We start from the raw sequence: 24,445 nt of genomic DNA, 5'->3' as shown, positions 1-24,445 counted from the left end.
CAATAAATATTGTAACCAAGTTTGGTGAACTTAGAGATCTGCTCAAGTTAAAGAGAGGGCAACTTCAGTGGCACCCCACCAGCCGCAGATGGTCGTATAATACCTTCCTTTTCATGGGAGTATGAAAACATTACTTTTAAGTATGACAGTATGAACAACGTGAGGTATTATACTCATTTTCTGTTAGTATCTGATATATAAGGAAAATAACAGAAAAACTTGCTTACCAAACTTTCCACCAACATCTCTGAAAAATAACAATAAAAAATTCACAGCACTGATAATGACTACTTTTTGACTACCTTATCTGTAATGATTCACATATAAACCATAAGTTCTAGCAGTCTCCGAGGGTGGCAGTAGATCCTTTTTTGTACTTTTAAAAATATCTTTAAGTATGTCAATTTTATGGCCATACATGTTATTGATACCATTTTAAAATCTGGCAAAATCACGAAAAAGAAAAAAAAAATACAGTATCTTTGCATGCAAAATTAAGGCCAAAATTAAATTCTCTAATTTTTTTTTGTGTCCAAAATGACCGAAATTTATATACAATGGAAAATATCTTGCATAAATCATATCTGATGATAAATTCAAAATTAATCAAAATATTTTGATGATTTCACAAACTCCTATTATTGTAACCACTCTTAGATGAAACAATAATATTGTTTTATATTTTAAGAGAAAACCAAGGCAAAGCTTTGTTACTGAAAATAAATCTTCAGCATTTCCAACTCACAGGACACAACCTTTGGAAGAATCTTCAGTTTAACCTTCAGGCTGATCATGGTAGGCACTGTTCGCTATTCAGTCAGTAAATTTTTGGTAAGCACCCCTTTAATAAACAAGAGCTTGTAGTACACGAAATGCCCCCCTTGATGCATTCAGTAATTGCACAAGGAACAGAAATTATTTGGTCACTGTACACAAAAGTTCTACTATTCTGGGTCAATGTGATTGACCTTTGACCTACTGACCTCAAAATCAATAGGGGTCATCTGCTGGTCATGATCAACCTCCCTGTAAGTTTCTTGATCCAAAGCCCAAGCATTCTAAAGTTATTGCCCTGAAACAGTTTAACTGTTCTGGATCACTTTGACTTTGACCTTTGATCAAGTTTCATGATCCTAGGCCCAAGCATTCTCAAGTTATTGTCCAGAAACGGTTTAACTGTTCCAGGTCACATTGACCTTAACCATTGACCTACTGACCTCAAAATCAATAGGGGTCATCTGCTAGCATTGATCAACCTCTCTATCAACTTTCATGATCCAAGACCAAAGTTTTATTGAGTTATCATCCAGAAATTGTTTAACTGTTTCGCAAGTATTCTTAAGTAATCATCTGGAAACCGTTTAACTGTTCCAGGTCACTGTGACCTTGATCTTTGACCTAATGGCCTCAAAATATATAGGGGTCATCTGCTGGTCATGATCAACCTCCCTATCAACTTTCACGATCAACTTTCATGAAACCGTTTAACTGTTTCAGGTCACTGTGACATTGACCTTTGACTGACTGAACTCAAAATCAATAGGGATCATCTGCTTGTCATGACCAACCTCTCTATCAACTTTCATGATCCTAGGCTCAAGGGTTCTTGAGTTATCATCCCGAAACCAATTGGTCTTCATACCAACCGACCATCTGCAAAACAATATACCCCTCCTTTTCGAAGGGGGGCATAACAAGTCAAGTGGTACTGCCCAATTTGAAAGATGGCCCAGTCCATTGTAGAAATTTAGCAGGGTACGGGTTAATATTGATGGTCTGAGTGTCTGAATCATGTACTGCTGAGTTTGAATCAATCCTGACAAAGAAGATAATCTGCTAGCTTTGTGCAAGAAGTCAAGTCAGAAAGGCATTGGTCGCAAAGAAGGAAGTAAAATTGAAGGTTTTAACCCTTACCATGCTGAATTTCTACAGTTAAAAGGGGTGCTTACCAAAAAGATACGGACTGAATGGTAAATAGTGCGGACCTTGATCAAGAATTAGTAAAGGTATGACACACATGACATATTCCATTGCACAAGTTCAGATGACATATGTAGCAACGATACAAGAAAAGATTTATTATCAGTAAACAGATTTTCACAGCATTGAATTCAGCAGACTTAATGTCAGAAATAAACCTAAAGATTGTTGCCAAGGGAGGTAATCCTTGTTATGTGAAAAGCCTCTATTGAACAGAAAACAGTGCTCACTCATTTGTTCCAGTGATTTCTTCAGCAACACGTCTTGGCTGCAGCATGCCATCTCTCTTCTATAAATGGAAAATAAGCTCATATATTCATTGTGCTAACACTGAACAATATAGTGACTGCAAAACCAAAGGTAAAAAGTTAATTTTCATGCTTTAAAAACTTTTATGCATAGTTTTATGGACATAATAAGGTTTATAGGCTTAAGTATTACAAATTACACTCATACTACAATATATTGTGATATTTTTGTCTGCAATGCAGTTTATACTATTTTTCATATCTAAATCTATAGAATCACGAAATTAACATTTCTGTGACATTATTGCAAAAAAGGTCAAATGCAATGCTATGTTGAAGAATTATTGCAATGAGCTTGCAGAACTGCCATAAGACATAATCTTGTGTGGAACCACCTTAAACAAGACACAGATTCTAATAAAGGTAAGCAGCAGCAATATAATCCCCTTAAAAATTGAAAAGGTAAAGCACTTACATGAATAATATAAATAGGGTAATGTGAGTTCAATATTTATAGGTTATGACCTAATATAACTCAACTCTGTGTGACAACTTCAAAAGAAAACATAAGACCACATGAGATTTGGCTTTGAAGTTAAATTATAATTGAGGTCATTTTTGATTAAGTAGAAGTCTGTGGTGAAAACAATCAATAAGTCATTCTGATAGACAGCTTTTTTCCTCATCTGGTGTAGACAAATTATAATAAAGATATGATAATAAATACACTAAAGATTTACTTTCGAATGCATTTAGACTAATAATTAACTTCTTTTGTCAAAAGTTTAAGAAATTGGAGTCTGTACAAAAAAAAAACCTTGAGGTATTAGAAGCGTAACAGAGTACCTTCTTTTTGAAGAGTATTCAATTCCTACCATAAACCTACTTTTACTGCAATTCTCAGGGGGGCGTAGGTTCAAGCCCTACTGGGACCAAATTTTTTTTTCCTTATTTTCCTTTTTTTTTCTAGTAAGTTTTTACTTCTTTCAAGACTTACAATTGATTTATTGTACAAAACTGGAAAAAAATTAATTTGATAAGTGATTTCTTGCTGTTCAAAGTGAATTTACTGCTTAAACAAAAGGGGTAGAGTTACACATCTTTAAAAATATTGAGTTACATGCAATAAAAGTTCTCTATTTTGCTTTCACTCTTTAGATTACATGTCGCGGACGAAATTTAGGTAGGTTTTACTTCTGCCCCAAGGTTATTTTTGAATGAAGTAAGCAAAATTCAAAACAGAAACACATGATTCGACCTTATTTTTTTCAATGCTGAAGTATGAATTCTGTCTCATTAAATCTGTTTACTTGAGGCACCCTAGAAAAAATTATATTGACATTTTTATTTGTGTTTTATAATTGTTTACCAATAGTTTGATGTTTCTTTTATTAAAATTAATGGTAAAATGAGTTGTCTGCAAACGTTTTGGATAGTGGTCATCACTTTGAAATTTGTCTCTACTTGAGCTTGAGGAGATACCTTAAGTTATACAAAAAAATGGCATGGTAAAAGTTGTTTAACAACAGCACCGCCTTGCGGGTGCTGACGCTCATCTGATTTTTTTGTATAATAGAAATATTGTCCTACCCATGATATTCTAAGTCTAAAAAGGGCCATCATTCTTGCAAAAAGCAGGATAGAGTTATGTTTCTTGATGTACAGCGACCGCTTATGATGGTGAAAAACTGTTGCAAGTTTTAAAGCAATAGCTTCGATAGTTTATGAGAAAAGCTGACTTAAACATAACACTCAACCAAGAAAACTGATTTTCTAAGTCCAAAAGGGGCAATAATTATTGCAAAAAACAGGATGGAGTTATGTTTCTTGCTGTACAGGGTCAGCTTATGATGGTGAACAAGTGTTGCAAGTTTCAAAGCAATAGCTTTGATAGTTTAAGAGAAAATGTTTACCTAAACATAAAACTTAACCAAGAAATCTGATATTTTCTACGTCCAAAAGGGGCCATAAATCTTGCAAAAAGCAGGATGGAGTTATGTTTCTTGCTGTACAGGGTCATCTTATGATGGTGAACAAGTGTTGCAAGTTTTAAAGCAATAGCTTTGATAGTTTAGGAGAAAAGCTGACCTAAACATAAAACTTAACCAAGAAAACTGATTTTCTAAGTCCAAAAGGGGCAATCATTCTTGCAAAAAGCAGTATGGAGTTATGTTTCTTGATGTACAGGGTCAGCTTATGATGGTGAACAAGTGTTGCAAGTTTCAAAGGAATAGCTTTGATAGTTTAGGAGAAAAGTTGACCTAAACATAAAACTTAACCAAGAAATCTGATATTATCTAAGTACAAAAGGGGCCATAAATCTTGCAAAAAGCATGATGGAGTTATGTTTCTTGCTGTACAGGGTCAGCTTATGATGGTGAACAAGTGTTCCAAGTTTCAAAGCAATAGCTTTAATAGTTTAGGAGAAAAGCTGACCTAAACATAAAACTTAACCAGGCAACGCCAACGCAGACGCCGATCAAGTGATGACAATAACTCATCATTTTTTTTTCAAAAAATCAGATGAGCTAAAAATTGTAAAACAGTGCGAAACATGGTCACCTTTAAGAATATACCAAGCAAATGCTATTTTGTAAACATTACTAGTAGGCATCTAATGCCTTAAATTAAGTTCAACCGTCTACCCAAAGTGATGAAAACTGAAATGCCATGTTTTTCAAACTGACATAAAAAATGTTCATTTGACCTGAATTTTAAGAGGATAACTTTCTAACCGCTGCAAAGAAAGATGACAGAAAACACTATCTGACCAACTATACACCCTATTCCCGATTAACTTTCTCCTGTTGTCCTTTCTGTCATCATTCTCGGCAGTGTGTGCTATAAAAAGATGGAACTTGAATAAGGTAAGCCCTCTGGCTTTAAAACAAACCTGTATTACAAAGATAAACTAACCTGAAATGAAGCAAGATAGACATACAACATTCCAGTCTTGAAACAGGACGCATTTCCCAGCATTGTAAATGATAAATATACAAGCATGTCAGCACTGAATCAATAAAACTTACCAGCACTGAAGACAAATTTTCCAGCACTGAAACAAGACAAAATTTCCAACACTGAAACAAGACAAATTTTCCAGCACTGAAACAAGACAAAATTTCCAGCACCAAAACAATGTCACCTTTTCCAGCATTGAAACAAGACATACTCCCCAGCACTGAAACAAGACAAACTTACCAGCACTTAAACAAGACAAACTTACCAGCACTCAAACAAGACAAACTTACCAGCACCGAAACAAGACAGACTAACCATCACTCAAACAAGACAAACTTACCAGCACTCAAAGATAACTTTTCCAACACTGAAACAAGACAAAATCTCCTGCACTGAAACAAGACAAACTTATCAGCACACAAAGTCAACTTTTCCAGCACTGAAACAAGACACACTTACCAGCACTGAAACAAGACAGACTTATCAGCAATGAAACAAGATAAATTTGTCAGAACTGAAAGACACCTAATCCAGCACTGAAACAAGACAAACTTACCAGCACTGAAACTGATAACTTTTCAAGCACTAAAACAGGATAAACTTGCCAGCAAACAAAGACAACTTTTCCTGAAAGACAATTTTCCAGCACTGAAACAAGACAAGCTTAACAGCACTGAAAGAAAAAAAGCTCACCAGCAGCTTAACAAGACAAACTTATCAGCACTGAAACAAGACAAACTTACCAGGACTGAATCAAGACAAACTTGCCAGCACCGAAACAAGACAAACTTACCAGCACTGAAACAAGACAAATTTTCCAGCACTGAAACAAGACAGACTTACCAGCACTGTAACAAGACACACTTATCAGCATTGAAAGACAACTAATCCAGCACCGATACAAGACAAATTTTCCAGCACTGAAACAAGTCAAACTGGCCAGCAAATAAATTTTCCATCACTGAAACATGACAAATTTACTAGCACTAAAAGAAAACAAGAGGACCATGATGGTCCTGAATCGCTCACCTCTTCCCACATGACCCAGTTTTGAGTATGACGTCATTATTTGACATAGTGACCTAGTTTTTGAGCTCATGTGACCCAGTTTTGAACTTGACCTAGATATTATCAAGATAAAAATTCTGACCAATTTTCATAAAGATCCATTGAAAAATATGGTCACTAAAGAGGTCACAAGATTTTTCTATTATTTGACCTATTGACCTAGTTTTCGAAGGTACGTGACCCTGTTTTGAACTTTACCTAGATATCATCAAGGTGAACATTCACTAATTTTCATGAAGATCTCATGAAAAATATGGCCTCTAGAGAGGTCACAAGGTTTTTCTATTTTTATACCTACTGGCCTAGTTTTTGACCGCATGTGACCCAGTTTCAAAACTGACCTAGATATTATCAAGGTGAACATTCAGATCAATTTTCATGAAGATCCATTGAAAAATATGGCCTCTAGAGAGGTCAAAAGATTTTAATAATTTTAGACCTACTGACCTAGTTTTTGACCACAGTTGACTCAGTTTCAAACTTGACCTAGATATCATCAAGATGAACATTCAGACCAACTTTCATACAGATCCCATGAAAAGTATGGCCTCTGGAGAGGTCACAAGGTTTTTCTATTATTTGACCTACTGACCTAGTTTTTTAAGGCACGTGACCCAGTTTCGAACTTGACCTAGATATCATCAAGGTGAACATTCTGACCAATTTTAATGGAAATCCATTCACAAGTATGGCCTCTAGAGAGGTCACAAGGTTTTTCTATTTTTAGACCTGCTGACCTAGTTTTTGACCGCACATGACCCTGTTTAGAACTTGACCTAGATATCATCAAGATGAACATTCAGACCAACTTTCATACAGATCCCATGAAAAATATGGCCTCTAGAGAGGTCACAAGGTTTTTCTATTATTTGACCTACTGACCTAGTTTTTGAAGACACGTGACCCACTTTCGAACTTAACCTAGATATCATCAAGGTAAACATTCTGACCAATTTTCATGAAGTTCTCATGAAGTATATGGCCTCTAGAGAGGTCACAAGGTTTTTCTATTTTTAGACCTACTGACCTAGTTTTTACCCGCATGTGACCCAGTTTCGAACTTGACCTAGATATCATCAAGACGAACATTCAGACCAACTTTCATACAGATCCCATGAAAAATATGGCCTTTAGAGAGGTCACAAGGTTTTTCTATTATTTGACCTACTGACCTAGTTTTTGATGGCATGTGACCCAGTTTCGAACTTGACCTAGATATCATCAAGGTGAACGTTCTGACTAATTTTCATGAAGATCTTGTGAAATATATGGCCTCTAGAGAGGTCACAAGGTTTTCCTATTTTTAGACCTACTGACCTAGTTTTTGACTGCACGTGACCCAGTTTCAAAGTTGACCTAGATATCATCAAGATGAACATTCTGACCAACTTTCATACAGATCCCATGAAAAATATGGCCTCTAGAGAGGTCACAAGGTTTTTCTATTATTTGACCTACTGACCTAGTTTTTGATGGCACGTGACCCAGTTTCGAACTTGACCTAGATATCATCAAGGTGAACGTTCTACCCAATTTTCATGAAGATCTTGTGAAATATATGGCTTCTAGAGAGGTCACAAGATTTTTCTATTTTTAGCCCTACTGACCTAGTTTTTGATGGCACGTGACCCAGTTTCAATCTTGATCTAGATATCATCAAGGTGAACATTCTGACCAATTTTCATGAAGATCTTGTGAAATATATGGCCTCTAGAGAGGTAACAAGGTTTTTCTATTTTTAGACCTACTGACCTAGTTTTTGAAGGCACGTGACCCAGTTTCGAACTTGACCTAGATATCATCAAGATGAACATTCTGACCAACTTTCATAAAGATCCAATGAAAAATGTGACCTCTAGAGTGGTCACGAGCAAAAGTTTACGGACGGACGCACGCACGGACGGGCGACGGACACCGCACGATCACAAAAGCTCACCTTGTCACTTTGTGACAGGTGAGCTAAAAAGCTCACCAGCAGCTTAACAAGACAAACTTATCAGCACTGAAACAAGACAAACTTACCAGGACTAAATCAAGACAAACTTGCCAGCACCGAAACAAGACAAACTTACCAGCACTGAAACAAGACAAATTTTCCAGCACTGAAACAAGACAGACTTACCAGCACTGTAACAAGACACACTTATCAGCACTGAAAGACAACTAATCCAGCACTGATACAAGACAAATTTTCCAGCACTGAAACAAGTCAAACTGGTCAGCAAATAAATTTTCCATCACTGAAACATGATAAACTTACTAGCACTAAAAGACAAATGTTCCAGCACTGAAACAGACAAACTTAACATCACTGAAACAAGAACAGCTCACAAGCAGTATAACAAGACAAACTTATCAGCACTGAAACAAAACAAACTTACCAGCACTGAATCAAGACAAATTTACCAGCACCAAAACAAAACAAACTTATCAGCATTGAAACAAGACAAATTTTCTGGCACTGAAACAAGACACACTTACCAGCACTGAAACAAGACACACTTATCAGCACTGACAGACAACAGGTCCAGCACTGAAATAAGACAAATTTTCCAGCACTGAAACAAGACAAACTTGCCAGCAAACAAATTTTCCAGCACTGAAACATGACAAATTTACTGGCACTAAAAGACAAATTTTTCAACACTGAAACAGACACACTTAACTAGAGCTATCACTAAAGGTGATGAATGTACCCCCCTCATGCACTGACAAAGTACATTGCAATTCGACACACACAAGATTGCATAATTATGTGGACTGTATGTATACAGTATAGTAACAAACAAGAGCTGTCGGAGAACAGCAACGCTTGACTATTCAACAGCCTTGTCAATTGAATGAATACAAAAGTCGAAAAAGGGGCATAATTTTGTAAAAATGGAAAAAAGGGTTATGGAACCTTCACAGTGCTTATCAGCTCATAAAGTGAACAAGTGCGTGAAGTTTCAATCTTTTCCCATAAGTGGATACTGAAATACAAGCTTACATATAAAAACTTAACCAAAAACTGCTAAGTCGAAAAAGGGGCATAATCTTAAAAAAAAGCAAAGTAGAGTTATGGGACTAAACAGTGCATGTCAGAACATGACAGTGAACAAGTGTGTAAAGTTTCAATCCATTCCCATAAGTGGGTACTGAGATACCAGCTTACATACAAAATCTTAACCAAGAATTTCTAAGTCAAAAAGGGGGCATAATTTTGTAAAAAAGCAAAATAAAGTTATGGAACCTGTGCAATGTAGGTCAGTTTATCACTGTGAATAAGTCTATGAAGTTTCAATCCATTCCCACAAGTGGTTACTGAGATACCAGCTTACATACAAAACCTTAACCAAGAATTTCTAAGTCGAAAAAGGGGCATAATTTTGTAAAAAAGCAAAATAGAGTTATGGAACCTGTGCAACTTAGGTCAGTTTATCACAGTGAATAAGTGTGTGAAGTTTCAATCCATTCCCACAAGTGGTTACTGAGATACCAGCTTACATACAAAACCTTAACCAAGAATTTCTAAGTCGAAAAAGGGGCATAATTTTGTAAAAAAGCAAAATGGAGATATGGAACCTGTGCAATGTAGGTCAGTTTATCACAGTGAATAAGTGTGTGAAGTTTCAATCCATTCCAACAAGTGGTTACTGAGATACCAGCTTACATACAAAACCTTAACCAAATCGGGACGGCGACGGTGACGCCGACGCATGAGTGAGTCCAATAGACAGTGAATAAGAGTGTGAAGTTTCAATCCATTCCCACAAGTGGTTACTGAGATACCAGCTTACATACAAAACCTTAAACAAGAATTTCTAAGTCGAAAAAGGGGCATAATTTTGTAAAAAAGCAAAATGGAGTTATGGAACCTGTGCAATGTAGGTCAGTTTATCACAGTGAATAAGTGTGTGAAGTTTCAATCCATTCCAACAAGTGGTTACTGAGATACCAGCTTACATACAAAACCTTAACCAAATCGGGACGGCGACACCGACGCATGAGTGAGTCCAATAGACAGTGAATAAGAGTGTGAAGTTTCAATCCATTCCCACAAGTGGTTACTGAGATACCAGCTTACATACAAAACCTTAACCAAGAATTTCTAAGTTGAAAAAGGGGCATAATTTTGTAAAAAAGCAAAATGGAGTTATGGAACCTGTGCAACGTAGGTCAGTTTATCACAGTGAATAAGTGTGTGAAGTTTCAATCCATTTCTACAAGTGGTTACTGAGATACCAGCTTACATACAAAACCTTAACCAAATCAGGACGCCGACGCCGACGCATGAGTGAGTCCAATAGCTCTACTATTCTTTGAATAGTCGAGCTAAAAACAAAGTCCCATAACTATGCAGAATATTTATCTAAAAGAACATAACATGCACCATGCACAACTAGGGTTGGTACTGATCACTTGTGTGAAGTTTCATTAAATTATGTGCAAGGCGCGCACAAGATTGAATATGCAGACTGTATGTACATAGTATGTTAACAAGAAACAAAGTCCCATAACTCTGCAATTTTTGTTGTTGAAAGAACCTTACATGCCCCATGCACAACTACTGTTGTTACTGATCACTTGTGTGAAGTTTCATTAAATTGTGTCAAGGGGATAAGAAGAGATGGTGCGCACAAGATTGTATCTATGTATATAGTATAGTAACAAAAAACAAAGTCCCATAACTCTGCAAATTTTTTTCTGAAAGAACCTAACATGCCCCATGCACAGCTACTGTTGTTACTGATCACTTGTGTGAAGTTTCATTAAATTGTGTCAAGGGGATGAGGAGAGATGGAGCACACAAGATTGTGTCTATGTATATAGTATAGTAACAAAAAACAAAGTCCCGTAACTCTGCAATTTTTTTTTCTGAAAGAACCTAACATGCCCCATGCACAACTACTATTGTTACTGATCACTTGTGTGAAGTTTCATTAAATTGTATCAAGGGGATGAGGAGAGATGGAGCGCACAAGATTGTGTCTATGTATATAGTATAGTAACAAAAAACAAAGTAATGTAACTTTGCAATTTTTTTTCTGAAAGAACCTAACATGCCCCATGCACAACTACTGTTGTTACTGATCACTTGTGTGAAGTTTCATTAAATTGTGTCAAGGGGGTGAGGAGAGATGGAGCGCACAAGATTGTGTCTATGGACAGACAGACAGATGGATGGACAGACAGACAGACAGACAGACAGACAACCTGAAACCAGTATACCCCCCTTACAACTTTGTTGTTTGGGGGTACAATAACACTGAAACAACAACAGCTCACAAGTAGTATAACAAGACAAACTTACCAGAACAGACACAAGACAAATTTACCAGCATTTAAATAAGACAAAACTTATCAGAATTAAAACAAGAAAAACTTAACCAGGATTGAAACATGACAAACTTACCAGGACTGAAACAAGCCAAACTTACCAGGATCGAACAAGCCAAACTTACCAGGATCAAACAAGTCAAACTTACCAGCAGTATAACAAGACAAATTTACCAAAACTGATACATGACAAACTTACCATGACCAAACTTACCAGCAGTATAACAAGACAAACTTACCAAAACTGATGCATGACAAACTTACCATGACCAAACTTACCAGCAGTATAACAAGACAAACTTACCAGGACTGAAACAAGACAAACTCACCAGCATTGAAACAAGACAAACTTATCAGGACTGAAACAGACAAACTTACCATGAGGACAACAAGACAAACTTATCAGGACTTATAGAATACAAACTTACCAGAACTGAAACAAGTCAAACTTACCAGCAGTATAACAACACAAACTCACCAGCACTGAAACAAGACAAACTTATCAGGACTGAAACATACAAACTTACCAGCAGTATAACAAGACAAACTTATCAGGACTTAAACAAGACAAATCTACCAGAACTGAAACAAGTCAAACTTATCAGCAGTATAACAAGACAAACTTATCAGGACTAAAATATACAAACTTACCAGCAGTATAACAAGACAAGCTTATCAGGACTTAAACAAGACAAATCTACCAGAACTGAAACAAGTCAAACTTACCAGCAGTATAACAAGACAAACTTATCAGGACTTAAACAAGACAAATCTACCAGAACTGAAACAAGACAAACTTAACAGCACTGAAACATAAAAAAACTTACCAGCACTGAAACAAAAACTTACCAGCACTGAAACAAGACAAACTTACCAGTAGTATAACAAGACAAACTTACCAGCAGTTTAACAAGACAAACTTACCAGGACTTAAACAAGACACAGTGTCTGACAAATTTATATTCCTGCTGGTAGCCCACTTTGATAGTTTATGAGAAAAGCTGACAAACATAATACTCAGCCAAGAAAACTGATTTTCTAAGTCCAAAAGGGGCAATAATTCTTGCCAAAAGCAGGATGGAGTTATGTTTCTTGCTGTACAGGGTCAGCTTATGATGGTGAACAAGTGTTGCCAGTTTTAAAGCAATAGCTTTGATAGTTTAGGAGAAAAGCTGACCTAGACATAAAACTTAACCAAGAAATCTGATATTTTCTAAGTACAAAAGGGGCCATGCATCTTGCAAAAAGCAGGATGGAGTTATGTTTCTTGCTGTACAAGGTCAGCTTATGATGGTGAACGAGTGTTCCAAGTTTCAAAGCAATAGCTTTGATAGTTTAGGAGAAAAGCTGACCTAAACATAAAACTTAACCAGGCAACGCTGACGCAGACGCCAACACCGATCAAGTGATGACAATAACTCACTTTTTTTCCAAAAATCAGATGAGCTAGAAATGGTCAATATTTCATTCTCTTTATTCATAGAAATTTTGACTGGTACCAATTGACTCTTTAAATTTACTGATATTTCTAGAGTTCAAAAAGACAGAAATTGAGACTGACCAGCCTTGCAGGAAGACTGACTTTACAGCATTGAAACAAGACAAAGCATTGCAACATGACAAACAAGCTTTGCATCATGACAAACTTCCCAGCACTGTAACAATACATATATCCAAGCATAAAGTTAAACTTACCTGCATTTTATCAACCTACCAGGATTTCAACAAAACAAAGTAATTAAGTGCACATCAATACAGCAAACTACAATGTAATCAGCATTTCTAACAAATTCTGTGGACAAACAAGTTTAACCCTTACCCTGCTAAATTTCTATAATGAACTTGTCCATCTTCCAATTTGGACAGTACCATTAACTGTTAAAAGGGGTGCTTACCAAAAAATACTGACTGAATGCTGAACAGTGCAGATAATGATCAGACTGCACGGATGTGCAGGCTGATCATGATGTACACTGGTCGCAAAGGCAGTATCAGTAGTGTCCAGCACGATAAGGGTTAACATACCTTTTCTACAACAGGACAAACTTGTTCCACAATAACATAAACTTAGAAAGATAAACATACTTCTACCAATGCAACAAGAAGACCTTACCTGTACAACAACAAGATACACATAGACATTTTCAGGCAATCTGATTGGTGCTCGAAAATGTCTGGCCAGGGCAACAAGCAGGTGTAGAATTGCAATCAAATTCTTTGAATGTACACCTGAAAAATAGATATGTTGTCGGTTAGTATTTGAAAGACTGGCCTAATATCTGAGTGTTAGTTTGAAAAGTGGACCCAATATTAGGGTATTGGTCAAATGGCTGACCCAGTATGTAATTACTGATTCAAAAGGTTGGCCAAATATTTGAGTATTGGCTTGAAAAGTGGACCCAATATTAGGGTATTGGTCAGATGACTGACCCAGTATGCAAGTACTGATTTGAAAGACTGCCCCAATAATTGAGTATTGGTTTGGAATGTGGACCCAATATTAGGGTACTGGTCAGATGACTGACCCAGTATGCAAGTACTGATTTGAAAGACTGGCCCAATAATTGAGTATTGGTTTGGAATTTGAAACTGATATCTGAGTACTGGCATGGAAGCCTCACCAAACATTAGAGAATTTGTTCAGAAGGCTAACCCAACATTATTAGTAATGGTTTGGAAGTTTGACTTAATATTCAAGTTCCAAAATTTCTATCCATCATCATCCCTAGTAAACTCAGAATGATAATGCAATATAATTGAAAACAATTCTTTTTTGAATTTATTAAAAGTTTATGTCACAAGTAATCAGATTAACAAATTACCACACAAATCTTGCTATTTTCGATTGTTTCAATTTAAATAATAATAATCATCAAATTATTCCTGTATCGCACAAAGCTATAACTGTCAATACACATGGTGTCAGGCTCTTGATTGGTGTTATTAACTCGGCATTTATGTCAAAGTTACAGAGTACAACTTAACATATTAGCTGATTATAAGTCCGGGTAACAGGTACAAAATACCATTTGGAATACCGATAGGATACACCTAGACATAATTACCATAGCTTGTAACAGCTGTGATTCCTCTACTGTCATAGGGTTCAGTGTCATAGGAGATACAGAGTACAGTGTCATAGGTGATACAGTATACACAGTTTATAGGTGATAAAATGAAAGAAATCTTACGTATTAGGGTGGTATATACTGACTGTATAAAGAGATATTGTGTCATTTTATTATGTAACTTCCTTAACTGACATAAAAGGTTCAACACGTGCAAAGCTGCTGACCTATGACAGCTTACACCAAATAAGAAAGAGGGCTATTGTGGCCTTAAGTTGTTCACCTGACCAACGCTGTTAGACCTTGAATATATGTGTGACAAACTGAATAATGAATGATAACAACTGTGTTAAGCATAAACTAGTGGCCCCTAAAAAGGGCTAAGTGCCACCACTTTGCAAATTTTGAAGAGGATCTTACAATGATGCTACAAACCAAGTTTCATGAAAATCCACCACACAGTTCATGAGAAGAAGTTGTTTCAAGATCGTTTTAAATTTTGCTCCAATCACCAATGAAAGCTCAGGCAAACTAAAAAGTACTGTTGACAAATTTCTAAATAAACTAGAATGTGTCTGTAGGACACAGTGTGTGCCCCCCACTGGTACATTTGTCACAAATAAGGGGCAATAATTCAAATGTTTGCAGTGTTAATGGGGTTTAGCCTAAACAAACATTTTATGAAAAGGATCCATTATTCTAGGCCATATATGTTTGAGCTATGAGCATCACAAACAAAAATATTCACTACTTTGGCTATTTCAAGGGCCATAACTCTGTAATAAGCACAAAGATTCTCAAGAAGAATGCCAAGTGTGAAAGGTCACATCATGATAAAGACTCAAGCAAGATTTCATGAATTTACATTAAACACTTTTTGAGCTAAGCACAAAATTAGGTGAAAATGTGCATTTTTTTACTATTTCAGGGGCCAAAACTTACAAAATAGGGGGTGGAGCCAGCCAAAAAATAAGAGGTGTACAAGTTTATATCATGATAAAGACTTATGCAAGTTTTCAACCATTTATATTAAATACTTTTTGAGCTAGGTGCGTCAAAAGGTGAAAATGTGCATTTTTGACTATTTTAGGGGCCATAACTCTGAAAATAGGGGGCGGAGCCAAACAAAAAATAGGAGGTGCGCAGTTTCATATCATGACAAAGACTCAAAGAAGGTTTAATCAATTTATATGAAATAATTTTTGAGCTAGGCACATCATAAGGTGAAAATGTGCATTTTTGACTATTTCAGGGGCTGTAACTCTGAAAATAGGGGGCGGAGCCAGACAAAAAATAGGAGGTGCACACGTTCATATCATGATAAAGATTCATACAAGGTTTAATCAATTTATATGAAATACTTTTTGAGCTAGGCGCCTCACAAGGTGAAAATAGGCATTTTTGCCTATTTCAGGGTCCATAACTCTAAAAATAGGGGGCAGACCAAAATGAAAGGAGGTGCGCAAGTTCATATCATGATTAAGATTCAAGCAAGGTTTCATGAATCTATATCAAATACTTTTTGAGCTAGGCCTGTCACAAGATGAAAATGTGCATTTTTTACTATTTCAGGGGCCATAACTCTAAAAATAGGAGGCGGAGCCAGACGAAAAATAGAAGGTGTGCAAGTTCGTATCATGATAAAGACTCATGCAAGGTTTCATCAATTTATATCAAACACTTTTTGAGCTAGGCACGTCACAAACTTCGGATGGACGGACGCAAGGACAAGACCAAATCTATATGCCCCCCACCACTCATGGGGGGCACAACAAGTAAAAAAAATCTTACTGTCAACACTCCATTTTTGCTGATTCCATGCTCCAAGCTGCGGGAGATTCAATATTCTATTTATAACATCAAGAATCACACGCAGTTTTTGCTTCTGTCCCATCTCCGACTGCGAAACTTCTGTAACATCTACTTTTATACCTGCTAACTTTTCTGCAAATAAGCATGACATTTTACTTGTAGAATGTTTTATTTTTTTCACTTTTCTGTAAATAATCACTGAACTTTACCAATTACTAATATTTTTTAATCTAATTTTACTGCTTATTGTGAAATAATTGAAATTTGTGCTGGATTAATCTCTTTTCACTTCGTTGATTGGCTAAATCCAAACAAACAAGTAAAATTCCCAATATTTTCATGCCCAAAATTTGACATTCACAACTTCATCCCATGGAACTACTGCTTTTCCCAAAACCACGAAATTTCTAAAAAAAACCTTTTTTAAAAACTTTTTCCACCAATACCGTACCTATGAAAACTTGAACATTGGAAAAACAAGGCTATGTACTAAGTTATGTCGTTATTGAACCAGTTTCTTCCAAACTGTAACTTCTTTTAATAAAAAAAACCCCACTTTTTTCAAACAATTTCCAGTCTGGATGTTTTACCATACTCTTTTTCCCAATTCCTAGGCCTTGGGCCCATTCTAAAGTCAGTGGAAATATAAATCAAGGTGGTACCTTTTTTTCACCACATGATCATGAGAAATGAACTGACAAACCTTCTGTCAGTGTATTAAGCTACAGAGGACTCACCACATGTACATATCTGGAGTTACTATCCAGTTCTAACATTATCTTCACAAGGAACTGGCAACTTCCCCATACAAATATATGTATTCCAAACAAGCTTAAGACATAGGTACTGTCATTAGAAAAAACCTTGAGAAAATGTTGCCCCACCCAGAGATCAATCTAATACAATCTAAGAGGATGACTATTAAGACTATGGGGGCTATTTTTGGCATATTACCGATCAATTTTTGTAAGATCTGTCCATCGAAGAGATCCTCTTCTATATCCTTCACAATGATTCTATCATCTGCCAATACATCATTGATCCATTCTAGTAGCAACTGAAATAACCAGAACAACTAGTCTGTTTATATTTATATAAGTGAATTTACGGTTTAATTAATTACAGCAACACACTAATAGCTCTAGATCTCACAGGGATGAACAAAATCATCTAGGGTTACGGGTGATCCAAATATAAACAAGAGCTGTCACTAAAGGTGACAAATGCCCCCGCAGCGCCTTGACCTTCGACCTGGTGATCCCAAAGTCAGTAGGGGTCATGTACTCAATAAGTACTATCAGCATGTGAAGTTTGAAGGTCCTGGGTGCAGTGGTTCGTGAGTAAAGTGCCATCATGCAAAAAGTTAACCTTGTGACGAACTAACGAACGGACAGTTGAAAACTAATATGCCTCCATCCAGTGGCATAAAAATATATGAAAAACAGTGCAGCACTACATGAACTGCTTCATCAAACTTGGGTGTTCAAGCCACTGATGCTTGAGCGAGCAGCCTTTCACGGTTTTCAGAAATCAAACAGCACTCTTATGTTAAAACAAACCATACAGCTGATTTTTGAATGATCACTTGGGCTAGCTTACATTGATGGATTTCTGGACTTTTCTAACAGTTCTCTGCAAAAGCATGTAATTGTCAACTTTCTCACTTAAATCAGAAATGGCAGACCAATGACTCTTACATAAACTATGTCTTTTTTGGGTTAAACGTCACACCAACACAAGTATAGGACCTATATATGAGCCGTGCCATGAGAAAACCAACATAGCGCAGTCTGGTCAGGATCCATGCTGTTCGCTAACAGTTTCTCCAATTTCAATAAGCTTTAAAAGCAAACAGCATGGAGCCTGACCAGACTGCGCAGATGCACAGGCTGGTCTGGATCCATGCTGGTCGCAAACCCACTATGTTGGTTTTCTCATGGCACGGCTCATATTATATATATATAGGTCATATGGCGACTTTCCAAGGTAGAACCACTGACCTTCTGTAAGCCAGCTGGATGGCTTCCTCACATGAAGAATTCAATGCCCCGAGCAAGGCTCGAACCCACATCGGTGAAGGGCTAGTGATTTAAAGTCAACAACCTATACCAGACAGCCCTTGTATAATAATTTCATCTCAGATAGTATCAAGAACTCTACAATAATGGTCTTTTGCTACCCTGAGCTCACCAGACTGGCATTTACACAAGTAATCTACCCATTTGTTTTCAAGAAGGTTGCTTATTATATCTAGGTAAGGTACAACCCATTCCTACTGAAAGTATGTCATGGAAGGAATTTGAGATCTTTTGTCATAGATGCAAACACATCAACATCATTTGATCCTCCATCCCTTGACACTAATCGTACCCCGCCTTCAACTAAAGTGTACAAACCAGTACAACATTAACCAAGAACTTACTTTCATTAATTCTTTCACTTTTGGGTCTTCTCTGGAATTGGGTTCAATCATTGAACGCTCTTCATTTTCCTCTGAAATAAGACAAACATGCAGGTTATTTTAGAGCTGATACAGTAATGTTACAACCCTTATCTTGTACAAACATCTGCAGAAAATATGCAGTATATCAAAATCTAAAATTTCTTTTGAATATCCACACCATGGAAGTTTGATGAAATTTTCTCTGGATTCTTTGATCCAAACAAGAGCTGTCGGATGACAGCGCGCTCGACTATTCGAAGAATTGATTGAAGAATGGGGTCAAAATATTTCCATAGATTTTCAGACTAAACAAAAAAATGGATTAAACAAAAAATATTCCTGTATTTGTGGATTTCGATTAGTCTTGCACTAAATGGCAATGTGTGACCATGATGGCAAATATGTTAAGTTATATGTTAGGCAGAACATGGACTTATATGAAAAATTTAACTAATTTCTAAGTCCAAAAAGGGCCATAATACAGTCAAAATAGTTGACAGAGTTATGTACTCTTGCCTACAGATGGAAATCATGTTGATAAACTAGTGTTAAAAGTTTCAAAGCCACAGTTCAAACAGTTTTGACAAAACGCTGACTTGTAAGAAAAATTGAACAAATTTCAAAGTCCAAAAAGGGCCATAATTCAGTCAAAATAATTGTCAGAGTTATGTACTCTTGCCTACAGATGGAAATCATAATGATAAACAAGAGTTTAAAGTTTAAAAGCCATATGTCAAATAGTCTTGACAAAACATGGACATTTACAAAACAGAGCCAATTTCCAAGTTCAAAAAGGGCCATAATTCAGCCAAAAAAGATGAGAGAGTTACGTACTCTTGCCTATTGATAGAGACTATTATACTGAACAAGATATAAAAGTTTCAAAGCCATATGTCAAACACTTTACACAAAATATAAACTGGTACGAAAAACTTAACCTAGATTTCTAAGTCTAATCGGGCCATAATTCAGTCAAAATGCTTGATGGAGTTATGTACTCTTGCCTATAACTGGACATGGTGATGGTAAACAAGTGTTGAAAGTTTCAAAGCTTTATCTCAAAAGACTTTGTCAAAATGTGGACTGGTACGAAAAACTTAACCAGGGTGTGACGCCGACGCCGACACCGACGCCGACGCCGTGGTGAGTAGGATAGCTCTACTTATTCTTCGAATAGTCGAGCTAAAAACTTGTCAACAATATTTTGTTGTTGTTGTTTTTAGTCAAATTAACAATTAGATCATAATTTTGCCTTTTGAGTTTTTGACCTCAGCTACAAGAAGAAATCTGGATCGAAATAATGACATCCACAAGTGAAAGAACATTATACAAGAAATTTAGAGGAAATTAAGAAGTTTACTTTGCCTAAAGTAAAAGATATTGCTGATTTTTGGCTTGACAGTAAAAGCCATATTTAAAAAAAACAAGAGTGCCAGAATGTCACAATATACGCCCGTCACAGCAAATTTCTTTACTCTAGCACCTGTATTTGCAAATGGAATTTTAATTTTGTGGTTGTTTAGTAATCATTGTAAGTCCACAAAAAAACTCCTTACCAGGTAGAGATACCTTAAAATACACCTAAAATTTGAAAGTAACATCTATGTTGTACCACAGAAAAGTGGTCTCGTTTTTTCCCTACGGTCAATTATAAAAAAGTTACAATATATAAAGTTATTTATAGTAACAACTAAGGGAAGGTAATCTTAAAAAAAAAAAAAAAAAAAAAAAAAATCCAAAAAAAAATTATAAGGCCACACAAAAATCTTTACCAGGTAGAGATTGGTCAAAATACACCTCATAATTGGATGTAGCATGCATGTTGTACTACAGAAAAGTGGTCTCGATTTTTCCTTACGACTAGTAATGAAACAGTTACAATATAAGCTATTTATAGTCACAACAAAGGGAAATAATTCTAAAAAGGGAACTGCGCATGACACTTCATCTCATGATGGTGTATAATTGTGCCAAGTTACATCAAAATCCCTCCATGCATGAAGAAGAAATGCTTCGGACAAAGTCATTCTTGTATCTGACCTTTGGCCTCTAAGTGTGACCTTGACCTAAGACCTAGGGAGCTGGTTCTTGCGCATGACACTCCGCCTCGTGGTGGTGAACATTTGTGCCAAGTTATATCAAAATCCCTCTATGCATGAAGAAGAAATGCTCCGGACAAGGTTTTCATTCTTGTATCCTTTGACCTCTAAGTGTGACCTTGACCTTAGACCTAGGGACCTGGTTCTTGCGCATGACACTCTGCCTCGTGGTGGTGAACATTTGTGCCAAGTTATATCAAAATCCCTCTATGCATGAAGAAGACATGCTCCAGACAAAGTTTTCTTTCTTGTGTCCTTTGACCTCTAAGTGTAACCTTGACCTTAGACCTAGGGACCTGGTTCTTGCGCATGACACTCCGTCTCATGATGATGAACAACTGTGCCAACTTTCATCAAAATCCCTCCATGCATGAAGAAGATATGCTCCGGACAAAGTCATTCTTGAATTTGACCTTTGACCTCTAAGTGTGACCTTGACCTTAGACCTAGGGACCTGGTTCTTGCGCATGACATTCCGTCTCATGATGGTGAACAACTGTGCCAAGTTTCATCAAAATCCCTCCATACATGTAGAAGATATGCTCCAGACAAAGTCTGTGGACGCAGCCCGCCCGCCCGCCAGGGGCGTTCCCATAATACGTCCCGTTTTTCAAACGGGCATATAAAAATGCAGATTTCTATATACAATCAACCAGTTTTTGCATAAAGGTGTTAAAGGTGTTAGCAGGTTTCAATAATTTTCACTTTTTTATATTTTCTTTTTTTCTTGAAATTAGATGTATGTCCATGGCGAGTGGGTGTGGGGTAAACCAAAATAAAACTCGGTACAACTTCACATGCTGAACAACATCCCTCAAGGTCAAAAACTTTTTTATTTAAATGCAACATAAACTTATAGGCCTTTAATGCTGACGGATAAATGAACGAGGATAAATCTTAGTGTTTCCTGAAATAGCATCTGATGATGCATTTTTAAATTTGTTACTGATGGACGTATTCTAACTGCATCAAGGTGCTTTTTAAGGGAAAAAAATGAACCATAACTCATGATGACTGTATGAATATCTTAATTAAATAATTTACATATGAACAAATAATATACTTTACTTAAATAATTATTAGTATGCTATAGTACTATATGCATGCGGTCTCACACCTTTAAACAATGCTTTCTCAAATTCTGTACTAAGGGGTCACCATGTACTTGAAATTAAGTTTTGTTTAAGAAGGACTAACCTTTAATGGCAAAGAGCCGTGCCATGAGAAAACCAACATAGTGGCTTTGCGACCAGCATGGATCCAGACCAGCCTGCGCATCTGCACAGTCTGGTCAGGATCCATGCTGTTTGCTAATGGTTTCTCTAATTACAATAGACTTTGAAAGCGAAAAGCATGGATCCTGACCAGACTGCGTGGATGCGCAGGCTGGTCTGGATCCATGCTGGTCGCAAAGCCATTATGTTGGTTTTCTCATGGTGCGGCTCATATGACTTACATCATTAATACCTACCAATTTACTCAAATTGTAATAAATGTAAATATAAAAGGAGTGCATTCACATTAAAGACACTGGCCATTCAATTTAACACTTGAAATAGACACAACAATCCATTTTCAATGACAAATCCATAAAATAAAGATGAATTGACATGCTTTAACCTTGCAGAGGCGTCATTAAATATTGTATACAATTCAGAAATATAAACATAAAAGGGAAATTTTCTTTTCCAAATTTAAAACGCATACTGATGTACTACTGATGAAACACAATTTATTCATTTTATCCCATTATGTTACAATCATATAGTGATTGAACATTTATGATAAAATCATATACCATTTTTTGCAAGCATTATTATATTGGCAGATATTGTTTGTCAATAAAACCATATTATTCAGTTTTCACATTACAAAACATCCATCATGATTTATGATTATAATGTACTTGTATGAATATATCAGTTACAAAAACATGGGTGGACAAAGTCTAAGAAAAAGCACCACAATGAATGTCATTTGTAGGACAAAATCCTACCAGCTCTATATTACAAAGGTGGAAAAAATCCCCTCCTTGATTTTCTTGAGAAAAAAAAACACACTCTAAAATCAGAAAATATTAAAATAAATTTAACAAGAGTGCCAGACTGTTACAAAATACATCTGTCATCGAACTTGGCTGAGATATTATGCCCACAAACATTGTCAGCAAGTTGGGAGATGATCGGATGAGAACTGTTTGACTAAGAGAGTGGACAAGGCTAAATTTGCAGTTTTTCGAGTAATTCAAGGGCCATAATCTAAGAATGCCTAAGGCAATTTGGCTGGTTATCAAACTTAGACGAGATATTATGCCAATAAACCTTGTCAGCAAGTTTGGTGAAGATCAGATCAAAGCTGTTTGACTTAGAGAGCGGACAAGGCTAAATTCGCTGTTTTCTGAGTGATTCAAGGGCCATAATCCAAGAGTGCCTGGGATGATTTGGCTGCATATCTAACTTGGCCAAGATATTATGCCCACAAACATTGTCAGCAAGTTTGGTGAAGATCGGTTGAAAACTATTCGACTCAGAGAGCGGACATGCTTTGGATGCCGACTGCCCGCCCGCCGCTGTAATATGTCCCGCTCTTTCAGAGACTGGGGTATAACAAGAGCTCGTCGAACACAAAATGCCCCCCTTGATGCATTCAGTAATTGCACAATGAACAGAAATTATTTGCTCACTGTAAACAAAAGTTCTACTGTTCTGGTTCAATGTGACATTGACCTTTGACCTATTGACCTCAAAATCAACAGGGGTCATCTGCTGGTGATGATCAACCTCCCTATTAAGTTTAATGATCCTAGGCCCAAGCATTCTCAAGGTATCGTCTGGAAAGGGTTTAACTGTTCCTGGTCAATGTGACCTTCATCTTTAGCCTTACAGACCTCAAAATCTATAGGGGTCATCTACAGGTCATGATCAACCTCCCTATCAAGTTTTATGATCCTAGGCCCAAGCGTTCTCAAGTTATTGTCTGGAAACGGTTAAAATGTTCCGTGTCACTGTAACCTTGACCTTTGACCTACTGACCTTAAAATCAATAGGGGTCATCCGCTGGTCATGATGAACCTCTCTATCATCTTTCATGACCCTTGGCCCAAATGTTCTCAAGTTATTGTCCAGAAACCGTTTAACTGTTCCTGGCCAATCTGACCTTGAACTTTGACCAACCTCCCTATCAACTTTCACGATCCTAGGCCCAAGCAATATTGAGTTATCGTCTGGAAACCATTTAACTGTTCCGGGTCACTGTGACCTTGAACTTTGACATACTGACCTCAAAATCAATAGGGGTTATCTGCTGGTCATGACCAACCTCCCTATCAAATTTCATGATCATAGGCCTAAGCATTCTTGAGTTATCATCCGGAAACCGTTCAACTGTTCAGGGTCACTGTGACCTTGACCTTTGATATACAGATCTCATAATCGATAGGGGTCATCG

The 24,445-nt window shown here is 36.7% G+C and overlaps 1 protein-coding gene across 1 annotated transcript in view; it reads right to left on the bottom strand.

The window, feature by feature from the left end:
• Positions 1-24,445, bottom strand: part of LOC123551273 (beta-parvin-like) — a 113,827-nt gene that overhangs the window by 77,071 nt on the left and 12,311 nt on the right. Inside the window, exons 3-8 of the mRNA XM_045340080.2 lie at positions 18,879-18,949; positions 17,411-17,513; positions 16,436-16,588; positions 13,690-13,805; positions 2,211-2,269; positions 228-247 (exon numbers count right to left, since the gene is read on the bottom strand). Of these exons, the coding sequence (XP_045196015.1) occupies positions 228-247; positions 2,211-2,269; positions 13,690-13,805; positions 16,436-16,588; positions 17,411-17,513; positions 18,879-18,949 (522 nt within the window). The remainder of the gene's footprint in view (positions 1-227; positions 248-2,210; positions 2,270-13,689; positions 13,806-16,435; positions 16,589-17,410; positions 17,514-18,878; positions 18,950-24,445) is intronic.

The sequence above is a fragment of the Mercenaria mercenaria genome, chromosome 4, assembly GCF_021730395.1.
Source record: "Mercenaria mercenaria strain notata chromosome 4, MADL_Memer_1, whole genome shotgun sequence".
Taxonomy (NCBI): Eukaryota; Metazoa; Mollusca; class Bivalvia; order Venerida; family Veneridae; genus Mercenaria; species Mercenaria mercenaria.
This window is presented reverse-complemented; position numbering and strand designations above follow the sequence as displayed.